Source organism: Crocuta crocuta, unplaced genomic scaffold (genome assembly GCF_008692635.1).
Source record: "Crocuta crocuta isolate KB4526 unplaced genomic scaffold, BGI_CrCroc_1.0 scaffold248, whole genome shotgun sequence".
Lineage (NCBI taxonomy): Eukaryota > Metazoa > Chordata > Mammalia > Carnivora > Hyaenidae > Crocuta > Crocuta crocuta.
Window position 1 is genome coordinate 6037432 of NW_027532409.1, and position 26730 is coordinate 6064161.

Here is a 26730-nt window from a genome sequence, read left to right on the forward strand (position 1 = left end):
AGCCTCGCCGCGGCCAGCCTGCGGGCGGACTCCGGCCCGACCCGGACACCCCACCACTCACATTGCTTCAAGAGCTCCAGACACAAAGCCATGAGGGCCGGAGGGGGTCAGAGACCCAGAGACCGGCAAAGACAGAAAAGGGGAGAGGGAGAGACAAGGGAGCAGAAAGCAGGGAGACAGGGGGCAGGGCAGAGGGAGCAAAGGGGCCAAGAGCCCCGGGCAAAAAGGAGCAGGCTCAAAAGGGGGCCTTCAGCACAAGAGCCACTGAGTGGTGAGGCCACTGAGACAGAGCGGGGGTAGAGGCAGGGAAAGCAAAGCGGGGGACCCCAACCCCCAGAAGTGGGGGGGGGCACAGACTCCTGAGAGAGAACAAGGAGAGACAGCCACTGAGACAAACCAAGAGAATGCAGGGAGGGGTGAAGTCTGGGAGCTGGGGAGCTTTGCGGGGGTCCAAAGGAGACCCTAAAGGGATCTCGCAGGTCCCGGCGTGTATTGGGGGGGGGAGCACCAAGAGGGAAAACCCCGAAGAAATGAGGGCTAAGAGGAGAGCAAGACCACAGGGGTTTGAGGGGGGTACAGAGGGGAGGACGTCTCCAAAGGATGTGCGGGAATCTCAGAGGGGAGTCGTGGGGGAGTGAGGGGGGTATTCTGAAGGGAAGGCCCCCAAAGATGTGGGGGCACCGTGAGGGGGAGTCCCGAGGAACCGGGAGCTCAGAAAGGGAGGCTCCGAGGGATGAGGAGCGCTTTGAGGGGGACCCGAGATCGGGGCGCGAGGGAGGGGCTGTGAGGCACCGCGAGGGCAGAGACAAAGAGACAGCGAGCCGGGGAGAGACAAAGCGGGCGGAGCGGGGAGACGAGCCCGAAGGCTGGCAGCCGGACAGAAGGACGGAAGCGCGAGCGGGCGGGCGGGCNCGGCACGCGCATGCCCGTGCACCGGGGACTCCGCCCCTCGAGCCGCCCCGCCAAACCGGTTCCAGCTGGAACGAGACGCATGCTCCGTGCCGAGGGAAGAGCGGTGCGAGTTCGCTGTAGTTCACCGTGGCGACACCTTGCTGTCACTGGGGGAAACTGAGGGTCACAGCAAGCAGCCTGAGCTCAACCCTGCATGGTCAAATTAGACCTCCAGTACTATGGACTCTAGGTCCTAAATGTTTCCAGTTGTCCCCTCTCCTCCATCCTCCCTTTGCTGTCCTCATACGGAATCCTCTAGATTGGGTTCGAATCCCTACTCGCCCTTTGGAGGGCTGTGTGACCTTGCATGAGATGCTCTTTCAGTCTCCCTGAGCCTTCGAGTCGTCCTCGGCAAACTAAAACCAGCACACACTCAGTGTGTCCTGAAGGGGAAAGCGCCATAGGCGCTGCCTGAATCCGTAGACCCTTCAGGTCTCACGGCCCTCCCAGTTCCCATTTATTTTCTCTCCCGCGAGGCCCCCACTCCTCATGTAGTCCTGGTCTTGAGTCGTTCGTTTCCTTACGGCCTCAGCCCTCCAGGCTGTACCTGTAGCAGGTCCGCCGTCCACAGACCCAACTCCCCTTCCCTGACCTGCCTTGCTGACTTAGGGAAGTCCTTGCCTTCTCTGTGCATCTCTTTAACAAATGTAAAATGGAGAAAGGAATCTTACTGAATAAGATGAAACAGTGTTTCTGATACCACTGTAGCGATTTTTGTATAGAGTCATACTAACAACAAAAGAAAATGAGGGTTATGGAGCCACTTTGATGCCAAAAACTGGGCTAAGCACTTTGAAAGTATTAGCTTGCTTTGCCCTACTCACAGTGGCTCTGCTTCACCTGTGCTATTCACTTAGCTTTTATCTTCAAATGGATTTACCTAGAAAATTTCAAGAAGCCCCTGAGGAAGAGCCAGGGTCAGTCTCACTCTACCCCCACCACAGGGAATCCTGCCCCTGCTCCGACTCACCAGGCACCCTCCTGCCTCAGGGGCTCTTCTCCCTGCCTGGCATACTTGCTCAGCTTCCTCCAAGTGTCTCTGTTTAAACATTTGTTTCTCAGTGAGGTCTACCCTAGCTGTCCTGTTTCTGCTGAAACAATGCCCCCCCACCCAGGCTATTTTCCAATGAACCATATATTTACGCGTTATTTATGTTTATTGTTTTATCTACTTCTCCCACCCCAACATAAGGTACTCTCCAAGAGAGCAGGGGCTTCTGTTTTGTTCACTGTGGTGTCCCTGGTGGCTAGAGCACAGCCTGGCCCACTGTAGGTGATCAATAAACATCTATCCAATGAAAAAGTGGCCTGATTACAAGGCTCATGTCCTCAAGCATTACTTAGCAGGGGCTCTAAGGTTCCATTTAAGCACCTTGGTCTTTCCTCCTCGGGAGTGACCTCTCTACCCCTGAGGGTGTAAGAATGCCCCTTGTTCAAGAATCTCAATCCTGGGCTTGATAGCCTGTCGACCAGTTCTTAAGCCCAGTCACTATTTCCCGCCAGAAGGCTCAATGTGTCTGCCTAAAAACGGGATTTAGAAGGGTGATGATCTGGGCACTGAGCACACAGTAGGTATTTGGTTAACCAGGACTGTCCTGGACCAAGGCTTGGTAGAGCCCTGAGAGGAAGCCTGCCTTCTGCTCAGTGCCTCCTGTGCAGAGGTACAGCAACAGGGAATTCTGACCTCTCATCACCACTCCAGGAAGGCCTCCTGGATCCTCTTATTATTCTCTGACCCTATGGCCCCTGCCCAGGCCTCACTGCCTTGCCTGGACCTCCAGTCCATCCTGTCCAGCTTGCCACATAATTCTCCCTGAAACTCTTGTAACCATGCCATGTCTCTTTACCAGGCCCTTGGATGGCTCACCCACCCACAGGACAATGAGAAACTAGGGGGTTAGGAGTCAGGCAGACCCAGGTGAGAAATCGCTCCTTGACCTACTAAGCCGGTGACCTTGACCTGACTCATCTTCTCTAGGCTGTAGTTTCTTTGAAAGATGTCTGCACATGTGTATATGTATATGTATGTGAGGTTAAACCAGGTTAACTCAGGAATGTCAGATATGTATAAATATTCTGGCCACAGCAGACATCACCAATCGATGGTGGCACCCTTCTCTGCTTAACTAAATCTCAGTCCTGGGCTCCAGGGATCAGAGAGGACACAGGAGTTGAAGTCTGTTTGCAATCTCTGGACATGATGGTCTTCAAGCTTCCTCTCAGCCCCGACACGCTGGGAACTGGAGTGTCCAATCTGACAGGAATCTATAGTATAATAACCAGAGATTGTGGAGGGCTAGGCCTGGGAGATGGCTTCAGGGGGACAAGGCTGACTGGAGGGTTGACCGCTTACTGGAATCTTGTCAGCCTCCCTCCCTCTATCTGTGGAGGAGGGAGTGAATCAGAGGAGAAACTAGGAACATTCTGGGAGAGACGGGAGGGGACAAAGAAGGCTGTAAGAAGATGACGTGGGGGCGCCCGGGTGGCTTAGTCGGTTAAGCGTCTGACTTTCGCTCAGGTCATGATCTCACGGTTCGTGGGTTTGAGCCCCGCGTCGGGCTCTGTGCTGACTGCCAGCTCAGAGCCTGGAGCCTGTTTCGGAGTCTGTGACTCTCTCTCTCTCTGACCCTCCCCTGCTCACGCTGTCTCTCTCTCTCTCTCTCTCCTAGAAATTTTAAAAAAAAATTTAAAAAATTAAAAAAAAAAAAAGATGACTTGGATGGGAGGTATTCAGGCAGGGAGAGGGGTCTCCAAACCCAAGACTCACAACATTGATGGAGAATTTGAGGCACAGGGAGGAGCCAGAACCTACCCAGAGTGACACAAGAGACAGAAAACTAGAATTCAGGGCTCCTGAGCAAGGAGCAAGGGTATATTCCAGGCTAGGAAAGTATCCCAGCTCAGCCTAGAGTTTCAAGCACTGACAGGGAGTACCCCCAAGCATATGTACCTGGTGTGTGTGTGTGTGTGTGTGTGTGTGTACACATTCATGTGGAAACGTGTGCAGGTGCAGAGAAAGCAGCTGGTAGGAGCTGGGGGTGGGGTGGGAGGTTTGCCACCCAGGTCTCTGGGTGATGCCAAGCCTCCTTTGTGGTTCAGAGGGAGTGGGAGAGACACAGAAGGGAAGGCTAGGGAGGGAAGAGGGCCAGAAACTGGGAGGGGAGGAAGCGGGGGGACACGGGAAGAACAGGGCTAAAGGAGGTAAACTAAAGGTTAAGAAGAGGTGAGAGGGGGAGAGAGCAGGGGAAACAGAAAGAAAGGGATGGAGAAAGGGAGGGAGGAGAGGAGAATGAGCACCAACGGCAGAACTAGGCAGAGGAAGAGAAGAGAGGAAGTGGGAGGGAGAGTTTTCTTTGTTCTTTCTTCTCTTTCCCAGAGGGTGAGAGGAGGCTGGAGGGGCCAGACTGAGGGGCTGATGGCACCCCTGTGGCCCCTCTCGCGTAAGTCCTTTGGCCGGGAGGGTCACATATATATAGCCAAGCTGCTGCTTCCCCTCCCATCTTAGCTGGAGCTGACCCTGCCTGCCAGTCACCTGCCAGAGCTATTTCTGGAATGTGGAATCTGGGTCAGAAAGGGGGAGGGAGCGAGAGAGGGGGTGGCAGCAGCAGTACTGGCAGCTAGAAGCTGGCGAGCTCTAAGTGGTGGGTGGGTGGGCAGCTCCATGCTCTGCCCAAGGCCAGTCCAGAGGGGTCCTCCCCTTCCAGGCTCTCACTGCCTCAGTAACCACTCCTTACCCATATCCACCTACATCCTTGCATAAGGCCTGAGTACATGCCCATGAGAAAGCAACAAAGAACTTTGAAACCCCTCAGCAACCTGGGGGCTCAGAACTGCCCTAGGGGTGTGTGTGTGTGTGTGTGTGTGTGTGTGTGTGTGTGTACGTGTGCACGCAAACATGGGGCCCAGAATTCTCACTTCCTGGGAGGAGGCAGCCTTCTGAGCAGGGTGACCCCTGCAGGGAAACAGTGGCTGAATGAGGGTGGGCCTGTGTGTTGGTGTGGGTCTATATGAAGGGAGGGGATTACAAGTTTGCCAGGGTATGGTTATACAAGTTTTACACTGATTAAGGATGCCACATCTAAGGGGGGTGCTGTTTACAACACAGACATAATTGAATTATATACTTATTATGACAAATTTGTGGCAGATGGCAGTAAAAGACCTCATTATAATAAAAATTGTACATCATGACAATTTTTCGGCAGATGGCAATAACTCTTGGTGGGGAGTGCCCTTTCCTAACCCAGCACAAAGATACCGTGTGGCTTTGGTTTTCCCTGTGAGGCAGGTGGGTTTACCTGCTGAGGATAAGGGGGTCAGAGGGTGGAGGAGAGATGAGCAAGTATGTAGTGGTCACTATGGACACCTGACGGGGGGCTGACTGGGGATATGTCAGGGGTGAATTTTTCTTATGGTTTCAATCTACTAGAGGCATGAGTTCCTCATGGGTATGGAGGTGGTATGAGTCTTAGAGACACACGTTTGTGAGTACCTACGCAGGTGCATGTAGAGATCACGTGTAGATGTGCACATGTGAGAATATCAGTGTGCATGCATTTTTATAACTTTTAAAAACATATATAGGTATACAACTTCATATATGTCTATAAAAGTTGGTGCATGTGTACACAGATGTCTGGGTAGGTGTCAGATGATACTTTCTTAAGTGTCTTGGTTTGGACTGAAGCCCCCAAACTAAGAATATTTGGAGGTCCACGTCCCTACATTTAAAGTCAGATGTGCCAGGGGCGCCTGGGTGGCTTAGTCGGTTAAGCGTCCGACTTTCGCTTAGGTCATGATCTCGCGGTTCGTGTGTTCGAGCCCCGCGTCGGGCTCTGTGCTGACTGCCAGCTCAGAGCCTGGAGCCTGTTTCAGTCTGTGACTCCCTCTCTCTCTGACCCTCCCCTGCTCATGCTGTCTCTCTCTCTCTCTCTCTCTCTCTCTCCTAGAAATAAATAAAACATTAAAAAATAAAAAATAAAGTCAGATGTGCCAGATGCTGGGTCATCCACACAGGATAGACTGGTGAGAGGATCGGGGGAGCTGTGGTTGATTGAATTTTGGCCTCTTTTTCTTTTTAAAAATTTTTTAATGTTTATTTTTGAGAGAGAGAGAGAGAGAGCCAGAGCGTGAGCAGGGGAGGGGCACAGAGAGAGGGAGACACAGGATATGAAGCAGGCTCCAGGCTCCGAGGTGTCAGCACAGAGCCTGATGTGGGGCTCAAACTCACAGACCACAAGATAATGACTTGAGCTGAAGTCAGACACTTAACAGACTGAGGCACCCAGGCACCCCCCTCTTTTTCTTTTTAGATTTTAGGTTACACAATCAAGGGAAGCCCCATCCAGATCTGACATAAATCATGAGATCCTGTTGTTATGACTGGATGAGACTTTGGGAGTCTTGGGGGTAAATGTATTTTCTGTGTGACAGGGACATGAATAAATGTGGCCACGAGAGTGGACTACAGTAGATTCAATTATTGACCCTTATTTTTCACCCCTCCCTGGAGCCACACCATTGCCATAAAAATACAGTTCCTTACACAAAGGTAGGAGGGTACCTCTCTGCCTCCTGTCTTTGAGCTCAGTCATATGACTTCCCTTAGCCAACAGAATTTCAGCAGATAATGCGCCAACAGGGGCCTTGAAATGTACTTGTTCGCTAAGCTTGCTCTCTTATGCTTCTGCCATCACCATGGGAAGAACGTGCCCTGGCTGGGCCACCAATCCCAGGAGGACCTTTTGGTTCTAGAAGGAGGATGACAGAGATGTGGAACAGATCTGTTCCAGCTGACCCACACAACTGAGAGCAAGAAACAAGTGTTAATTTTTGCATTACACTAATTTTGTGGTTGTTTTTTATGCAGAACTATTGTAGCAATAGCTGCTCAATGCAGGGACCCAAACAGTTCTGGGACATGTAGCCCATGACTCATGATTCTTAGTCCATTCATGAGAGATTGGGTTTGGGGAAGATTAAGGACTGAGGGTCTATTTGGAGAAAATTGCTGGCATGCTGTACGTTCCCCCAGGCCCATTCATGCTTAGAGAACTTCTCAGGGGCCTGATGATGTGGGGAATCTGACCCCTTACCTGAGGTTCCTATGGGACTGTAGCAGAGTACCCAGGAGAGCCTGGCAGGGATCTTGGAGGCTCTAGAACCTGGGCCTCAGCATCTGCTAGGAGACCTCTAAAATGGATTAGACTGGTACAGTTACCCATGAAAGCAGGTCTAGAACAAAGGCTGTGACAGAGAAGCCCATACTTTTCGAGTCCCACATGGCAAGACCCTCATTTTCACACAGGTAAAGTGGGAGTCAAGGAAGAAAGTAGGGCTGGAGTCATCATCGGAGCATTTTGCCCAAGATGCCTGCCTGGCAGGGCCATGTACCCTACCAGAGAGAAGGCGAGTGAGGAGGCAGGGGACCAGCAGATGGAGACACTGAGGGGGAATAAGCAGCAGTGGGCTGGAGGGGGACTGCCCATGTCAGGAAAGGAGGCACCACAAGGGCCTTGCAGGACAGAAGAAACTCCAGAAGCATGACTTAGCAGAAAGAGCCAGCATATGGCATCTGTTGTACAGAAAGTCCTGACACCAGACAACACCTGCACTTAGCTACCTTCCCGTCCCACCTGAAGGGACCAGAAACAGCCACTAGTGAACAAGGAACAGAGAAGACACTAACCACCATACCCAGCTCCCTGTTGTGGGCTTCATAGCCCAGGTCAGGCTCTACCTGCAGAAGCATGAGATCTGAGGTTGATAAAACTGAAGCTTTGCAGTGAGGTCAGACTGGACTTTTAATACCTAAAAATGAGACTATTCCTTAAGGTCTAAAAGTGACTGGAAAAGCTCAGGGATCTGCCCAGATATCACCCAGGGGTTGAAAAGGCTATAACAGTGAAATAAAGTAGTTTCTTGCTCTGCCCCCTGCAAAGACCAGTTCGTTCATTCAATAAACTAATTTTCTGTGTATAGAATAGCATAGGATTCAAGTTCATTTATTTATATCAAACACCAATTGAGCACTCGAAACATGTCTCTTTTCCTACAACAATCCAATCCCAACTGCTTTTGATTGCCAGGAAAGTCAGAGTCAAGCCTGAGAACCAGCAATAATAGCTCCCACCATGTGCAAGCCTGCCTGAACACTCCCTATATGCAGTCTTATTTCATCTCCCCAAGAGCTCTCTGGGATCTGGCTTATGCCTCAATTTATAGACAAGGACCCTGAGACTGTGGGAGGGAAACTAGCTAGCCAGAGTGGGATCAAAGTTCTCTCTTCTGAACCAGAAACTGTCTATGATTTTCCTTGGTCTTGATTTTCATGGCTTGCTCTGTGACACAGGGTTCCCTTTTTCTCTGATCACGCATAGACTATCTCCAGGGGACTTAGAACAGGTATCAGAAAGGACAGGTTGTCTCTGTGACTGTGAGAGAAACTTACAAACCCACACCTCTGAGAAGGCTCGATGCAGATGCCATCCTCTTCCCTGTAGATTCTAACCCTCCGGACAGGTTCACCTATCGTCTACCTGAGCTAACGCAAACAGGGAGGCAGGGCTTCAGTAAGCCCTGCCCACGAGCAGGCAGGCCGCTCTGAGCCAGGGTCTGGACAGCCCCTTGCATCTAAGTATCCCAAAGCAGGAGCCCTCTCTGACCCCCCTCACCCTACCTTCAGTGATGCCATCTGCCTCTGTGACCCCCATTTGACCTCCAATTTGCCAGTGTGTGGGAAGTTCAGTGTCAAGACCTCTTGCTTTTGCTCCTAACCATCCCTGCAGCCCTGGTTAGCCCACCACAGATTCTTCCCTGGCATTCCCCACATGTGATTCACCAGGAATGGTCCTCGGGTCCCCTTGTGAGAAACAAAAACAACCCCCTCGTCTCAGTACTCACTCGGAAGCGTGCGACTGTTGCTGAGGCTGCCAGTGCTGGGCGGGGGGGAGAGGGACTGCAGGGAGACACTGTCTTCCTCCTGCGAGCAGCCCGCCTGGATGGCCCGCAGGTAGCTGTGGCTGCGGGAGCGAAAGTAGCTGGGCAGCGGCAAGTCCAGTGCCTCCGCTGCTGCAGACTCCGCTTCACTGCAGGCCGACTCGCAGGCTGCCTCATACTGGTCGCTCAGATCTGCCTCCCGTACCTATCCAGGCAAAGGCGGGTGTCAGGGGTCAGCAGTGCCCATTCTGGAAGGATGGGGTGCTTGGTGGATGGCTCAGCTGCAGGGCTGGAGAGTCTGTGAGGCCTCAAGTCAGCCCCTCCCCCCTTTCCTTCCATGTCACTCAAGGTACCGGGTGGGCAGATGAACCCTTAAGAAATATATACAGCCCCTGTCACTTCTCTGGACCTCAATTTTCCCATGTCTACGATGCAGGAGAAACTATTAAGGATAACTTAATAGATCTTGTGTGTCCTTACTGATCAATTGATAGGTTTTGAGGTCACATCTGAATGCAGCCAGAAAGAAGGCTATAATCAATTAGTAATGTTTACCCTGAATGCTGGAATGGGAAGTAGCAGTAGCTGTGCTAGATATTTACCATCTTATGGTCAGATTCCTTTATTTTCACAAAGAAACTGAGGGCCCGTGAGGGGATGATATTTGCCAGGTGTGCCCAGTGAGGAAGTGGCGGAATCAATACTCCAAATATGAATTTAAGAAAGATTAATGTAGCCCTGTGGTACAGAATGAATGTTGGGAAAGGAATCTGGAATGGCGGCAGAGGCCAGAGATGAAGCTGATGCCAAAGAGTCTGGTGAGAGAAGATAAAACTGGAATGAGGGCAGTGGCAGTGATAATGTCTGCCATGGGCAGGATGGAGAATGGGGACAAGTGTGCTATGTGCCATCTCACATCTAGTTCAACCTTGTCTAGGTGGTTTCTAAGTGTCTCTAGAGATGGCCGTCCACGATCTTACAGATCTGCAGTTGAGAGTGTGGGCACACGGGGGCCCACCATCCATATACTCTCCAAGGGTCCTGGAAGGGTCTGTCCTATCCAGGTCCAAGGGCATGAGAGTAACTGGAAACCACACTGTATAAGCTGAGAAGTCAGCTGGCAAAGGATGGACGCAGAATGGAGGTCTTGGGGGTAGTCTGGGCAAGAAGGGAGAGGGCAGAAGTTGATTGAGCACCATGCGGAGGAAAGCTGGAGCTGGGCCTGGGGCCAGCTCTGCCCTGGACCCGGGTGTGTGACCTCCAACTCTCACCATCCCCTGGGGCGGTGTCTCCTACCTAGAAGAAGTGGGATGGGTGTGTACTTGTCTGGCACTGCATCAGGTAAACCGACTAGATGGATCATCACCAATCTGCGGCATATGTTTGGAAAGCTCTAAATTTGTGCTGTCCAATATGGTAGCAGCTAACCATTGTGGCTATTTAGGTGTAAATTAATTTAAATTAAAAATTCAGTTGCTTAGCTACACTGGCTACATTTCACTTGCTCATGCTACCTTACTGGACAGCGTGGAGTACACAACATCTCCACCTTCACAGAAAGTTCTATCGGACAATACTGATAAATTAAAATGCAGGCCAGGTGGCATACCCAAAATTCATCCGGAGTGGGTATTCAAGAGACAGTTGTTTATCCTCCACAGCTGTAACCTGAACACCTAGAGGCCCTTGTGATTGCCAAGGGCAATGAGGTCTCGCTTTGGGATTATAGTCAAGGCACGGCTCTGGAATTAGGTCTGTCATTTCCTTGTAATATGAATGTAGGCAAGTCACTTAATTGCTCCATGCCTCCATTTCCCCATCTATAAAATAGGGGTCAATTATAGACCAGATTTCATAGGATTGTTGTCAGGATTAAATGAGATAATTCGTATCACATGCTTAGAACAGTGTCAGGAGGGTAAGCACCTGGTGACCTGTCCCTATTACTATAGGCAGCTCTGTGGGGTGAGTGTAAGGATTTGTAAGTATTGGTTAAGATGCTCCCAAGCTCTGAAGGGTAGGCCAGTGGGTCAGGGCTGTTGGTATGTATATCGCAGAGGATATACTCTGTGCAGGGAATGCCCTGGAGTTTTGTATGTTAACACATCGCATCCTTACCATGAGCCTATGGAAGTTAGGGGAGGAAGAGGTCACCTGGCTCACTGTGGGCTCCCCAGAGACCCTCTGGAATAATGTATTTGACAAGAACTTTGACGTGAGAGTGGAGGCACATGAGGCATCCACAGCTGGAATCAGGAGGTGAGGGGCCAGGCCCAGATTTGCCCCTTGGACAGGTCCTTTGTTAGCTGCTGACTGCAATGAGGGGGTGAGCTTGGAGCACCTTTCCTGTCTCTCTTTCTGGTCTTGGGGAAGGGGCCTGGGAAGGAGGAGAGGGCCGCTTCTAGGGGCAGGATGGGTGTGCATGGGAAGGGGGCACAGTTAGGGCAGCCAGACAGTGCCAGGACTAGAACCATCTCCACCAAGTTTTGTAAAATTGAAAAGTGTCTGCATTCATGCCAACACCCCAACATAGTTAAAGGTCTTGCTGGAGCCCAAGAAAGGAAAAAAGTTAGGGGATCTGGGGTCTGGGACCTGGAGGCCAATATCACCAGTCCCCAGCCACCAACCTGTCCAAATAAAACAGTGTCCTAGCTAGAAGACTCTGAGGGTGTGCTTTCTCTTATCCTGGCATTATTTCTTGCCCCATCCATAGGACTAGCCCATTCTTTCCCATTTTTGAGAAGAGAAAACTGAGACACAGAAAATGAAATGAAAGGGCCCGTGAGTGGAAGGTCAGGGCAGAGAGCGGGTCTCACTGAAGGAGGCTTTCCTGGCGCCACCTGTTTGCACCTGCCTGGGCAGGGGCTAGGACCATTCAGACGCCAGGTGTCAGGCCTAGCCCTGGACTCTGGGATTGGGGTACAAGAGAATGGCAAACATACTGACCTGCTGCTCATGGCCAAACAACTGGGGGATCAGGGAGGCCTGTCCAAAAATCTGCAGGAAAGAGAGGGGGAGGGTTATGGGGAGACCAAGGCTGGGGAGTGGGGTAGTGTATTGAGGCTCGGCTACAAGAAAACTAGTGGCTGGCTGGTCTAACCTCTCCAGACTGGCCGAGGCCTAGGTGTTAGGAGGTCTCACTTAGCTTCCTCCAGGGATGGGAGGCTCACTCCTTCTGGGGCTGGGTGCTACTGAGGATTGGTAATCTGCTGTTTACACATGCTTCTTTTGGTCTGGCCCCTGGGAGATGCCGTCTGCTGCCTCTCACCCAGGCAGGCAGCCGCCCCCCGCCCCCATCCCCAGATCTACAGATTAGGCCCAGAAGCCAAAGCCTTCTCTTCCCTGGTCAGGGCCAACATATCCCAGTGCCTGGTGGGAAGGGGGCTCCTTCCGGCAGCAGTCAAGGCCTCAGAGACACAGCCAGAGCTGGGACATTTCTGACTTTAGGGCCACATATGTGGCTTGGATCACTCAATTTTCTAGGGGTAAGATTTTAAGAGCTCAGAGGGCCTAGGAGAGAGTTGGGCTGGGCAGAGGGTGGTGGCAGAGACCTGGTGGCATCCCCAGCCTGGCTGATCCATGTGCCCTTTTGTGTAACCAAAGGACAAAAGTGTTCCAGATGCCATGCCAGGCAGAGGTGAAGATGGGTTGTGTGAGACAGAAAGACTCAGAGAGAAACATGGATGTGGGACCTACCAGACGGAGTTGGAGGAAAATGTGGGCAAGGGGAGAGAAAAACAGAGGGAGACAGATACAAAGAGGAAGACTGGGGAACGAGAGAACATGGTACGACGGAGGACACGGGGAGGGAAGCCACCCATTCAGCAAACACCTATGTGCCCTGTGCCTTGTGCTGAGGACAAGGGTGCCATGGGGAACCACACGGCAAGGGCCCACTTGCAGGAGGGTCCCAGTCTTGAGAGTTAGACAGATACCAAGTAAATAAACAGATGTCATTCCAGATAGGATACTGCTGTCAGGAAAATTAAGCAGAGTAAGGGAAGAGTGCCCTCGGCGCTCCTTTAGAGGAACCACAGGGCAGGTTCCCTTGGGGTGACATTTGAGCCAAGACCGGAAACACAGAGAAGAACCAGCTGAGCAAATATCTGAGAGTGGGGTGTTCCTGGGCTCCTGGGAGAGGGAACAGCAAATGCAGAGCTCAGGATAGGAATTGAGTGTGTGTGTGTGTGTGTGGAGCAGAAAGGAGGCCAGTGTGGCTGGAGCAGGGCAGTGACAGAGCAAGTCTGAGACCCTGTGTGAGAGAGGCAGGCGCACAAGTCTGAGTGAGGAGTGTGGCTTTCACGGGGGGCAGATGGGAGCCATGGAGGGTTTGGAATAGGAATGTGGTGTGATCGGCTTTACATCCTTCACAAGCTCCCTCTAGCCGCAGGGAACAGAGTGCAGTTGACAGGCCTAGAGGCCAGGGCAAGTGTTCACGTGACAGTTGGTGGGGCCTGGATGAGGATGGCAGGGGCGGACAGTCTGGGGTGCTCTCTTCCTCCCCACGTCTGAGGTCAGTCTCCGTGGTCTGGGAATGACAGTGCCGCAGGCAGGAGGCTTTGGCCAGGCCAGGAACAATGGAGTGGTGAGGAGCTGAGGTCCAATAGTCTTTCAGGTCTAAGCAGTGCAAGCTCAGGCCATGGGGCTACACACAGTGGGACCCGCGGCCTGTTCCTGCCCAGAGAGGAGGCTGGGTATGCACCTGGCACCTCCATTGCTTCACTCTGCTACTACTAGCAGGTGTTGCCTTCTCTGGGCCTCATCTTCCCATCCACACCATGGGGGGAGCCCTCAAAACTTAGCTGGTCCTCCCTTGGCAAACCCTAAAGTGCTGTGCATATGGCAGAGGCTGGGGTCTGGGTCTAGGTCTGACAGCCCAGGATCCCTGCCCAGCTTTGCCTTCTCCTTGCTGTGTGGCCTCACCTATCTGAGCCTCAGTTTCCTCATCTGTGAACTGGGGATATAAATAATAAGCACACCCACTCCTGGAGGTGGATGTGAGAGTTCAAGGAGCTGGTGGTTAACAGAATGAAAAACTACAGCACAGCATGCTTATTGCTGTTGGTGGCAGAGGTGTCTGGGCCCTGGAAGTCCAACTTTCACTAAGCCAGTGGGACTTGGAGGTCCAGAGTGGAGAAGCAACTTACTCAAGGTCACACAGCAAGATAACAACAATAACCATAAAGTTAGGCACCCTTTGCTGAGAACACTACATTCATTATCTCATTAGTTCCTCACAACCCTTTGAGATAGGAATTATCATTCTTCTGTGGTAGATCAGGAAGCTGAGGCTCCGGGAGGGAGTGACTTGTCCTGGGTTCATACTATCAGTGACAAGACTGGGACTCAAACCCAGGTTTCCAGTTATCTTCAGGGTTCCTGGGTCTGTTGCAGTGGTGTGGCCTCTCCCTCAGGGTTCTCAGCTTAGGTCACGCAATGTCAGGCCCTGTGACTGCTCTCTACCCACACAGGACAGTGGGGGCCAACATACATACACAGGCAGCTTCAGGAACAAAGACCAAACAGAAGAACAGAGCGTACATCTGGGGACTGCTCAGCAGGGGCTGAGCCTGGATGTCTGTCCTCTTGGCTGCAAGATAGGGCTCTTCCAAGCCCACTGACCATCTGGCCACCCACCACCCTCACCTGGCTGATGCAGCTGGAGTCGTTGAGGCTGTCGCTGACAGGGTTGTAGTCTTCCTCCCAGCTCGGACACTTGGAGGGAAGCAGCATGTCCACTGAATCCAGGCGGTCCAGACTCCTGGTGAGGGTGAGGGGGCAGACAGGGCTCAGCACATGCATTGTTCAACCTGGGAAACTGAGTCCCAGAAGGGAAAAGACCGGCCAACGTCATCCAGTGGCAGAGAGAAAAATGGAAGTCACTGCCAGCTTGTGCAGTGTTGGCGAGCGAAGGAGGGTGGGTGCGTGTTGGGGTCAAGGAGCATGGGGAGAGCTCCCAGCTTTCGGAGGCTTGCATCTGGAAGGTGCAGGTCGTCCCCACTTGTCATGTCTGCTTCAGCCACAAGGTGGCAGCACAAGCTCATTTTTGACCATCTCAAACCCAAGGCAGAGCAACCTTAGCCCAATTATATGGCCTCCTCCCCCACAGGTCTGGGGCAATTCTAGTGGCTGGACAGGGGCTGTAGGTCAAGGCTCACAGCCTTGATCTCAGGCTAGAGCTTCCCAAAGGGCATGAGTTTCAACCTGATATCTAGATGGCTTCGACCAGCCTCCCAACGACTCAGCATTTCTCAGGGCCCTGGCTCTTCAATTTTTCTCACATCTATCACCCTGGGTTCCTCCTTCAACACTGCTCTGGGGTGAAGAGCCAAGCACCCAACAGCTCAGGCCTTGACACTGATGAGCATGGACTGGAATCCAACTTCCTCACCGGGTTACCCTGGGCAATCATAACCCCTTGCCTATGTCTCAGTTTCCTTACCTATAAAGTGGGGATGACAATGTGCCTGCCTGCTTGAGGATTCAGTGATGCAGATTAAAGTGCACTGGGCCAGGCAAAGAGCCCAGGGTACAGTAAGTGCTAACAGATGGTGCCCAGAACTATTGCTACTATTACTGAATTCCCTCTCAGAGACCCAAGGTCTCTACCTGGGTCCTGTCCAGCTCTCCCACCTCAGTGCCCACTGGTCATTCATGGAGATGTAAGATCCCAACACTAGAAGGCATCTTAGAGATTACCCAGCTTAGCTCCCTCACTTAAAGAAGGGGAAACTGAGACTCAGAGAGGGACAGACCTGGGACGGGCCAGTGGTGTCCTGAATTCCCACCTGGAGGCCATTCCCTGCCTTCTGTCACACTGTGCACCCCTTAAGCAAATCCCTGTCCCAAGGAGACTTGGCTTCTCTGAGGACACTGCCCCTCCCTGCATCAGTGCTGTTACTGCTTTCTTCCCTCTGTCAAAATCTTCCCAGAAGCCTTGGCGCATGCCCCCAGTATTTGAAGAACTAAGCTTGTTTCCTTTAGTTCTTCTAACTTTTTGTTTCTGACTTGCTTTTGTTTCTTTTCCTCAGAGGACTCTGAAACCATCCTAAGCTTTACCTGTTTTGCACTTGGTGATGGGCTTTTCTGTCACTTTCCCTCCTCTTCTTTTCTGTTCTGATCCCCATGGTGACTTCTGTACGTGAGAGCCTCACATCTCTCTAACATTTTAATTGTTGCTTTCTGTGTGCATGCATCTCATTTGTTCATACTTTCATTAACTCTTCCAAGTCTTAAAGCAACAGGATGGGGCTTGAATGGTGGAATTCCAGGAAGGGTGATGGGACAGGTGAAGGTTATCTATCTCCTTTTGACTTCGGGATATATCCCCTTCCCCAGTCTTGGAGCTCACCACAGGCATGAATTACAGGGGCAAGGGCAGAGGGGCCTCTGGCCTTCCCTGGGCAGTACTCTGCTGCTACAAGTGGTGGGCTCACCAAGGACAGGGTTCTCCTAACCTGAAGAAGAGGGTTTTCTGGCGCAGTCCCCCTGTGGGAGTGGAACTCACCTGGGCATGTGGCTCCTGTGGGCAGGTTTACCTGGGCCACTCTAGAGAGTCTCCTTATTGTTTACCAAAGGATGAGGCTCACCTGTGGTCAGAACTTAACTGTGAGGGGCTTATGGGGTGGTTCAACAAGTGACAGGGTTCTCCAGAGTCAACTTACCAAATGCAGGGGCCAACCCAAGGATGACGATATCCTGGAGAGGGCTAACCTAAGGGTCCTGGATCTCTGGGGGCCCGGGTTCACCCGGATCTGAGGCTGTAGGGCGGGATTCGCCTATGAGGCGGGGCTTTCCTAGGGGCCCGTATGGGAGGAAAGCGAGGTTCCCAGGGGTGGGACACACCTGTGAGAGCTCATCTAGGGCTACCCTTGCCTGTGAGCGGAGCCTGTGAGGACGCTTTCCCAGGGAAGAGCTCCTAAGCTGGCCGTGTTCCCTAAGGGGCAGGTTAGCCTGTGGGCGGGGCTCCCAGGAGGCGGGACTTCGGAGAGGTCCTGGGGCGGGACTTGGACTCCGGAGGGCTCTCCCGGGGGCGGAGCTCCAGGGGGGCAGGGCTTGCATGTGGGCGGGGCTCTAGGAGGCAGGGCAGAGTCTCACCTGCGGGGGTTGCTCTGCTCTCCCAGCGACTGCTGCGTGGCTCTCAGGTAGCTCTGGCGCCGCGCTGCCGTCTTGGGTGAGGGCTTGGGACTGCCGCCGGACTCGTCGCTGTCCTCATCACCCATGGCCTTGATGTAGCTGCCGCTGCGCATGCGCCTGCAGGGTATGGGCCCCTCGGCCGCGGAGTCCGCCTCGCGCGGGGACAGCAGCGCGGTGCTCCACTCGCCGCCGCCGCCCGGCACCTGAGGATGGGCGGACAGGCCTCAGCGAGGGTGGCGAGTAGAGGGGGGCAATGCACACCCTCAGCGCGCCGCCGGCCGGCCAGCCTCGGGCACATCACCTGGGGAATGGTGCTCCGCTCCCTGAAGCTGCCCTGCTCTCCACCTCGGAGGGTTTTGGCCTTCCATACTGGGTACTGCCTTTGAAGCCACCCAGCAGCAGGGCAGAGCCCCAGGCTGGGAAGGATACTTGAGTTCCAGAGACGGCTCTGCCACAGCTTCACTGTGTAGCCTTAAGCAAATCCTTGCCCTTCTCGGGCCTCAGATTTCTCCACGGATCCCAGGCTGAGCGTGCCCCAGCCAAACCGCCAGGCCTGTATGATCACAATGGTACCCACTGCAGCTCCCCTTTTGAGCACCCACTGTGTTCCTATCACTTCACCCTGTTATCTCATAGAATGGCTTATGATCCCAATACACAGATGAGAACATCAGGCCAGAAAGAGGCCCTCAGACCTGGCACCAAGAGTCTGTCCTAGGATAGGGGCAGGAAGAACTGGTCACAGGACACCAGCACATCAGTAGGGAGGCAGGGTTCTTGGAACCAGTCAACATCCTGTATCTCACTGGTGGGTAAGCCAAGGCACAGGGTGCACAGAGGCTTGTGGGGGTCTGGCAGCCAGGTGGCGATCTGGAAAAAGGACATGTATATACAGTGGATGTTCACCTCTTGATGAAAGAGTACACACATCTTAGCGCCTACATGAACCTCAGCTCAAGCACAGAGTGAACCCACCCTGCTATGTCCACATATCTCAGAGCAAGCATACCTTCCCCCCACACCCATCTCACCAAGGACACACCCCACAGCGTCCACTTCATCACATGCATGTTCCTCAACAAGCACACAGCGTGAACACGGAGCACACTCACACCCCTCTGCACAATCACAGCAAGCAACCGCTGTACCGAGGACGCATTGCAACATGTGCCCACCTCACTGTGTCTTTGCCTCAACACGTACAGAGTGCACACCCTCACCAGGCTCTATACACTTCACCACGGATGTCCGGGTGACACATGTTTCTCGGGTCCACACATACCCATTCTTCACCTCATGCACAAGCGCACACTCCCAGCACCTCCACAGCTACACAGACACTGCACCATTCTAGATGCCCGTACTGCCAGTGGCCAGTTCTCAGCTGAGGGACAGTTCCTGTCTGGGGCCCCCACCCCCAGGATGCCCCCCTGCCCNTGCACATTCTATCTCCCAAACCATTTGCTAGTCCATCTTACCTACCTCCACCTGTCCCTTGGGACGGGGGCCTTCTATATTCCTGCTTAAAACCTGTTGCTACCCAGCATTGCCCCACCCACCTCCCATGACCCAAGCAGGCAGCACAAACCCCAAGGCCTGCAGGGCCACCCTTTCATGATGTTTCTGAAGCCTTTTCACATGATCAGACCAAACCACAGCATTTTGAGAAAGAGCCAGGTCACACACCACCCTTTCTGATGTTTCTAAACTAAGGAAGTGGATTGAGAACCACAAAGCCTTAAATATATAAAATACTGCCTAGATTTCATTTTCCTTCTATTGAAAAAAAAAATAGCTTTTCCACCCATAGTCTCTGTCTTTGGAATTTTTATATAGAATGACAAGAACTCAGGGCTTTGTCAGACTTTGATGTTCATCTGGTTCCAAATGCATCTAATGTGTTCCCAAAGGCCGACCAGGCCTGTGCTGGCATACCCCCCAGGATGAAGTGCTCACTACCTACAGAAGCAGCCCCTTCCATCTTGGTGGGTATTGAAACCTGCTTCCATAACTTCCATCCAAGTTGGGGCTTTGCCCCCAGAAACTGTGCCCAGTTCATGGCCACTGTGGCCCTGCTTTTGAGAGCCCCAAGGGATGTGCAGCAACAGAGATGTCTCTGAGCCTTCTTCCAGTTTCCAGGAGTGTGACATTGGTGCATAATAAGTGCCTGAATAAACATTAACATTTGAAAGAAGCAAGTTAGTCTCCAAAGCTGGGTTAGGGCCTCCTGAAGCCCTCCATGCTGATCTCCATCACACTCTGCTCATACTGACGTGACTATCTGTTTAGGCATCATTCTCTCCCAGCATCCCAATAATCAGGGCTCTGTCTCATTTGTTTCTAGTTCTATGGACTTAAATGTCTATCTGTTCCTCTATCCTTCTCATTTCTCACATTTCCTGAGCTCTCCTTTTCTGCCAGACCCTGTCCTGGGTCTTAGGGACACACAGCTGTATCAGACGTGGTCCCTGTCTTCAAGGAGCCCCTGGTCTGGTGGGGATAGCAAGCAAGAGTCTGGCAATTAGAATGCTATGCAGTTGGTCCTGTGAGGAGGGTGGAGAGCACAACTTCCAGATTTGTCCCCTAGAGGGCAGGTACATGTTTCAGTCCTATTCTGGGCTGGGCTCAGAAGAACCCTAATCAATGTCTGCCAAAAGCATGATGAGTGGAAGGAATCCTCTTATTAGCAGGTACTGCCAGACACCCATTTCACAGGTGTTTACTCACAGAGGCCCAGAGTGAAGCGACTTTCCAGGTAAACCTGTGCTACAGCTGACTCTCAGAACTGGGGCCTTCCCCACATTCCTCACCCCACCCCTGACCCAGGCAGGGACCCACCTGCAGGTAATGGTAGGCTAGACCCTGGTGGCAGGATTTGGACTTTAGCAGGCTCTTATCCAAGGTGGCTGAGGTCTTCTGGCAGACTTCATGGGCGTGGCTGAGGGTCAGAGTGGACCAGGAGCCCCGCTTGACATAGTTGGTGTCAGTGCCCACCCCAAGACTGGGGCAGGCGGCCGGGGGTGCAGGTGGGGGTGGTGGGGCAGTCAGCTCGGTGGTGTTGTTTTTGGCTGCTTTGAGCATGTGCCCGCTGATGGTGTTGTAGGCGTGCATGAAGTAGCGTGGCTGGGTGCGTTCCGGCTGTCGCCCTAGCGTCATCAGCCCAGAGGCTGGGCCACTGCTGCGGAAGGCACCACTCTCGCCGTCCAAGTTGTCATCAGAGCTCCACCAGCCTGAGATGTTGGAGCGGCTACGCCTTTTGGGCTCCCCAGCCTTGGCCCGCTCCTTGCTCTTGGCCCTCCGGCCCTTGCCGTCCTCCAGGCCACCTTTCTTGCTGCCATTGCCACCGATCTTGCCTGCCGTGCCCTCCAGTGAGGGTGCCTTGGTGAAGAAGAGCCGCTGCACTGAGTGGACCAGGTGGCGAATGCGGCCAGGACTCTCACCACGGGCCTTGGCCTCACCACGGGGAAACTGGAGCGTGCTAAAGCCATCGCGGTGGATGGGCAGCTGCTTCTCAAACTGGTCCAGGAGGTTGGCGGGCAGCCGGTTGATCTTGGTGGCCTGGGCATGGCTGGGAAAGGGGCTCTCCTCTGGCACCTCGAAGTGGGAGTTATAGTGGATGCGGGGGAAGGTGCTGCTTGGAGGCGGCAGCTGGTTGTTGAGTGGGAAGAGACCATCCCCAGGCAAAGTGTTCTGGCCAGGGAAGCGAGCCTCGCGGGCAAAGGCCTCCGTGGGCGATAGCAGATAGGGGTTGCGGTCAGGCCCTGCAAACAGGGGCTCATGTGGTGGGTCCAGGCTGTCGGAGAGGTGGCGGGGGCGGCTGTCACCGAGGCCTTTCATGATCCCAGCCCTCGGGGCAGGGGCCGTCGCCCTAGTGGGGCGCCCGGGTTGCCTCTCCCGGGCGGCAGCTGTCCTGGGGGAGAGAAGACAGAGAATAATTAGCTGAATATGGAGGGGACAGAGTTCTAGGAGTGTCACCCAGACCTTCACAGATATCAGGATTGGGAGGATTACTGAAGACTCTGGGCCTACCCTTAACATTTTGGAGTGGAGGACAAGAATACAAATGGAAGCCCACAAGATCCTATGCTGGCCCTAGGAATTTCAGGGTCCCCGGTATCCGTGTGACTCTGGGTAAGCATGTCCCTTTGGCCCCTGAACATGCTTGCCTTTAAGGAAGAACACAGTTGTAAGAGGGCCAGAAAAAAAAAAGCCTTCTATTTTTTTTTCAATATTTATTTTTGAGAGAGAGAGCAAGCAGGGGAGGGGCAGAGAGAGGGGAACAGAGGACCTGAAATGGGCTCTGCACTGACAGCAGCGAACCTGATGTGGGCCTCGAACTCACAGACCTTGAGATCATGACCTGAGCCGAAGTTGGATGCTCAACCCACTGAGCTACTGAGGTGCCCCCAGAGAAACCTTCTAAAGAGTAAGGCCCAGGATAGGGCCTGTCTCACCTGGGTCTGAGGGCAGTACTGTCCAACTCATACTTGAGCAGAGGAATCCTACATCAAAAGTAGACCCTCTATAAAAACCTGCTCTGTCCCTCAATAGATGTCTACCAAGTGTGACTTCTGGGCTAAGTGCTGGGGGCTCCAAACATCAGAGAAGCCAATAAGCCCATCAGCACATCATTTCCAACTGGGATAAATCAATGATGGTCAGCCTGGAACAGAGGTCTCAGTGAGTGGAACAGGAGCACATCCTCAGGACTGGGTGGACAGGACAAGGCCTTGGTTGAGGGTGGCATTTAGGTGGAACCACCGTGACTCAGTTTCCTCATCTGTAAAATAGGGCAGTTGGACTGGTTAGATCTTCCATCCAGGACCATGCAGGAAATACCAGTCTCAAACTTAGGCAAGTTCCTTTCCTTTCTGGGCCTCAGTCTTCCCAGAGGGGAAGTTAGTGAGGTTTCTGAGCCCGGCCCCACCACCAGCTCTACTAAGAGGAGTTACAAGGCTTGCTGTGGACTGTGTGCTCGGCGTGCTGAGGATCTGAAAGCAATCAGGGTGGCTGGAACAGAGCAAGTGAGGACAAGGGCAGTGGGGGTAGAGCTCTTGGGGGGGTGGGCGAGGTCAGGATGGCCAGCCTCTGGCTAAAGCCAAGAATGGTAGGCAGAATGATCGCTCCCAAAGTTGCCCACATCTTCATCCCCTAAACTTCTGATGATGTTATTTTATGTGTTAAAAGGGTCTTTGCATATATGATTAATGATCTTGAGATGGGGAGATTATCTTGGATTATCTGGAGGGATACAATCTAATCACACGAGTCTCTTTAAGAGGGGAGCATGAAAGTATCATGATGCAAGCAGAGGTCAGAGTGATATGGGGTCATAAGCCAGGGAATATGGGCAGTCTTTAGAAGCCAGAAGAGGCAAGGAGTCAGATTCTCCTCTAGAGCCTCCAGAAGGAATGCAGCTCTGTGACCCATTTTAGACTTATGACCTCTAGAACTGTAAGATAATAAATCTGTGTTGTTTTAAGCCACTAAGTTTTGTAAATTTGTTACAGCAGCCATGGAAACTAATACACCACGAATGGGTTCTGGTGTCTGAGACTCCCCCCCACCCCTCAGAGCAGCTCTTAAGGCAAATTCCAGATCCCACTAAACACTGCATGAAAAACACTGGCCTAGGTGAAACCTCCATCATATAGATGGGGAAACTGGGGCCCTAAGTGGTCAAGAACTTCCCCAAGATCACACAGTGGATCCAGTGGCTGGGGCAGTGTGAGACCCACAGCTCTTCCTACTCTCTGCATAGCTGCCTTGCAACTGTCGCCCAGAGCTGGCTGGCTCCCCAACCCTCAAGGATCTGAGGATTATTTCCTTGGACCTAGCCATTTCATGACCAACTATGTCCTAAGCTTTCCTAAGCCCGGAGACTTCTGTAGGGTCCACCTGGTTCGAATTCTTCCTGCCAGAGAGAGACCCTCCTTGCTTCTAGGAGCCTGATGGACCCCACTCTGGAAGCCAGAGCACTGTCACGACATTCCTTGTGGCTGACTAGCCCCTTGGAAACATCTCTGCTTCCACCAGGTGGTTGGTGAGAGCATTTATCCCCAGGCTGGAGAGGAAGTCTGCTGACTGACATCTTTATCTTTATTATCTTCATCATATCCTCACAATGGCCACATGAGGTGGGGGACCATGATCTCCACTTTACAGATGGGGAAACCATCTGGGAGAGGCTGTTCTCGCCAAGGTGAAAGAGGTAACTTCGATGCCAGCCACCCCATTAGTGTTCTAGACAAGGCAAGGGTCCCCCTCCACTCTAGGCAGCAGTGGATTCCTTTGGGCAAACCTCTTCTTGAAGACCATTTCAGGCAAAACCACCCCCAGATCCCTCCTGTTCCCTAGCCTTTTCTTGGCTTCCTTGCATCCCCTGAGGGCCGCAGTGATCCCTGGGCTCAGGGGCCAGCCTCCTTGGCTCTCCAGCTTGAGAACTATGTGTGCAGCAATATGTCCTTGATGCCCACTCAAGTAAGGCCAATGATACTGAAAACTGAGAATGCTATTTGCAAAACACAGCCCTGCTGGCTCACTGGCTTGGCAGGGGCCTGATGCCCCAGAAATGCTGCAGGTAGAGAGGGCTGGTCATCAGGAGAGAAGACAGTGGCAGAGCACTGCCCCAGAATGCACACAACACTTAGTTCTCTCAGCCCAGTGCATGTTTTCCAGCCCTCCCAGGGAGAAACTGGCTTCATTTGCACAATCCTGAATTTCCCCAGTAGGACCATAGGAGCCCAGGATCATGCCTACCTCCCTAAGCCTCAGACTGTGTGTTTGTCAAATGGGGCCAAGACGAAGAAGTGAAGGAAGGTGTGAGCAAGTGCTTGGTGAATTGTGAAGTGCTGGAACATGCTTATTCCCTGGCCCAAGACCTGGTGGTGGTCTTGACTGATGAGGCTCCTCACCTGGCTCTTTGGGGAGGCTGGGTCCCTGCCACTGGGGTTACAGGAGAGAGAGTGGGGGCTGCCACCCTCAGGGAGACCTCTGGAGACCAGACAGACACTTTAATGGGTGCAAGTGACCTCTCAACTTCCTTCCTTCCTGTGGCTGAGCCCTCATGTTAAGAGTCCCTTTCTCTGACTTCTGGGCTTGTCCTACTCCACCTTAAATGCCAGTGCCTCCCAGGGCTCTGGGTGGGCATACAGTGTCCACATCAGTAAAATGCTTTGACATCACCCATTGGGGGCTCATGTCAGACACCTGGGCATCTCCTTAAATTCTTCCCTCTTCTGACTTTCTATGTCCTTCCCCTAGTAACAATCTCTGCTGTGCCTGGAAAGCGATTCCACCCCCGTCTCACTTCCTGTAGTCTAGGTGGAGCCAGCCCTATCCCCGAACCCCAGGAGTAGACACATGACCCAGGTCTAGCTAATCAGGGCCCTGCATCCTTGAGTACTGATTGGCTGAGAGATGGAAACAGGATCTTTGCTAGCCAATGAGAGTTGGTCCTGGGATTATGGCTGGACTCTTCAGAAAGAGGAGCCTTACTCTTCAGAAAGAGGGCTGTTGTGCTTGGCAGAGTGTCAACCTGGAGTCTTTTGTCAAAATCTTGCTTAAGTCTCAGATATGAGAGTTAAGAGACTTTTTACTTAGTCTGAGTTGGGTTTCTGTATCTTTCAACAAGAGCCAGACTGATACTGGCCCACTGTTCACTTGATCACTACAGCAGTGGCTGTGGGTGCTCGCCTATATCTTCTGTGGCCTCATCACTGTGGTCCCCAGCACTGACTTCCGACCATCAACATCTGCATCCCTGTGGGAAGCGGGGGAGCTTTCTCCACCAGCTGGAGACTGCTCTGCTCACATGTGGCCAGCAGGAATTGCCATAGTCTCAACAACCTCCCCTCCCCCAATCTAGCTACAGCTCCCAACCAGTGACTGTTGGAGAGCTGGTGTATAAATACCCCAGCTCCTCTACCCCGCAGGTGGGACAATTGAGGAATGGGCTCTACACTGACTCCTGGAGCTTCTCAGTGGCACTGAGCTCCAGTTGCTTGCAGTGGTAACTCCCTTCATTGGCTACCTCCCTTTTCCTGACTTACCTCTCCCCTTCCACACTGTGCTGCCTGTTTCAAATTGAAGTACTTGCACTTGAATTTTGTCTTGGGCATGCTTCTGGGAAACCCCAGCTATCGCAGTCACTGAGTCACAGTGATTCTGCCTCAATTATGTATCCTGATGCCATCTCCTCTCTGTATCCCCTGCCTGTCACTCCCACCTCTCACCTGGAAAACTGTACAGCCTTCTCCCTGGTATCTCTGTGTCCACTCTAAAACTCTTATTATCCAGGTTCCAAACTGTGGCTGGAGTGATATTGCTAAAATGCCAAAGCAATAGTGTTCTTCCTCTTCAGTGGCTCCCCTTGGCTCTTGGGATGAATGCTTGACTCCTGAGCTTGGCATTCAAGGCCATTGGAGAGATAGTCTCTGTAGATCTCTAACCCTAAGCTCCAGCCGCATGGCTTGCTGGTGCTAGAGTGTCAGCCTGGGGAAGGGACAACTTAAATTCTCATGCAAGGCCACTCCAGGCCTGTTGCCTGGGTGTCTTGACTCAACTCAGGCCCCAGCCCACTGGCCCTCCTGAAACATATGGGTTGCAAAGGAAGGGGCCAAAATTGCCACTGAGAAGCAGAGCGTGAGGAGGGTGGAACAGCATGAGGAGGTGTCTCAGCAGAGTGGAGGTCACAAAGGCCCAGCGTTGTCTAGTTTCTGCCAGTTTCTCCAGCCTCGTCCCTGTCCCCTGCTCCCCTTGCCAACCAATCTCATTGCCTTCTTCATAGTTATCTATGCTCTTGGAAACTCTCACATGTTCCTTGCTTGCTAGTTTATTATACATTGTCCCCTGGATCTGTCCTGTCCAATATGGTGACCACTAAGCCACATGGGCTGTAGAGCACTTGAAATGGAGCAACTGAGGAGCTGAATTTTTAATTTTAATTAACTTAAATTTAAATATCACATGTGGCAAGGGCTACCATATTGGACAGTACAGTTCTAGAACACACCTCCAGGAAGAAACACACCTCCAGGAAGAAACCTCCTCCATCTCCCACTCTTAAAGCTGGGGTCCAAGATACTCTCTTCTAACACCTTGTCCACATTTTTTACTTGGAGATTTAAGTCATTTATTTTATGATCTTTTATATTCTAATAAGTGTGTCATTGGAAAGGCTAGACATTCCCCCCTGAGTACCTATTTGGCTACATCTCACAGATTTTATTTCTCCACAAGTTTTTTCTCCTCTTTTTAAAAAAATAGAGGTGAAAATCATATAACATAATATTAATCATTTTAAAGTGTATAATTCAGTGACATTCAGTACATTCACAGTGCTGTGTATGTGAATGTACACTACCTCCATCTAGTTCTAAAACATTTTCTTAACCCAAAAGAAAACCCAGTCCCCAATGGGCAATCACTCCCTGCTCCCTCCTCCTCCTGGCCACCCCTCCCCCCAGCAACTGAGCCACCCAGGCACTCCCCCCCCTTTTTAAATTCTGTTTAATTTTTGAGGAAATCTCAAGCTGTTTCCCACAGTGGCCCCACCATTTTACATTCCTACCAGCAATGTATGGGTTCCAATCTTAGTAGGTGTGAATTGGTATGTCATTGTGGTCTTGATTTGCATTTCCCTGATGACTAATGATGTTGAGCATCTTTTCATGTGTTTATTGGCAATTTGCGTATCTTCTTTGG

The 26730-nt window shown here is 52.3% G+C and overlaps 1 protein-coding gene across 5 annotated transcripts in view; it reads right to left on the minus strand.

The window, feature by feature from the left end:
* Positions 1-20862, minus strand: part of DLGAP4 (DLG associated protein 4) — an 81861-nt gene extending 60999 nt beyond the window's left edge. For 2 of the 5 annotated variants that reach the window (XM_077778910.1, XM_077778909.1), the window contains exons 1-5: positions 19864-20862; positions 16987-17228; positions 14536-14650; positions 11836-11886; positions 8854-9094 (exon numbers count right to left, since the gene is read on the minus strand). In XM_077778910.1, coding sequence (XP_077635036.1) covers positions 8854-9094; positions 11836-11886; positions 14536-14650; positions 16987-17228; positions 19864-20862 — 1648 coding nt within the window. Of the gene's footprint in view, positions 1-61; positions 904-8853; positions 9095-11835; positions 11887-14535; positions 14651-16986; positions 17229-19863 lie in introns of those variants that run through there. The other 3 variants (XM_077778908.1, XM_077778905.1, XM_077778904.1) reach the window with 2 other exon arrangements.
* Positions 20863-26730: the final 5868 nt, after the last annotated feature.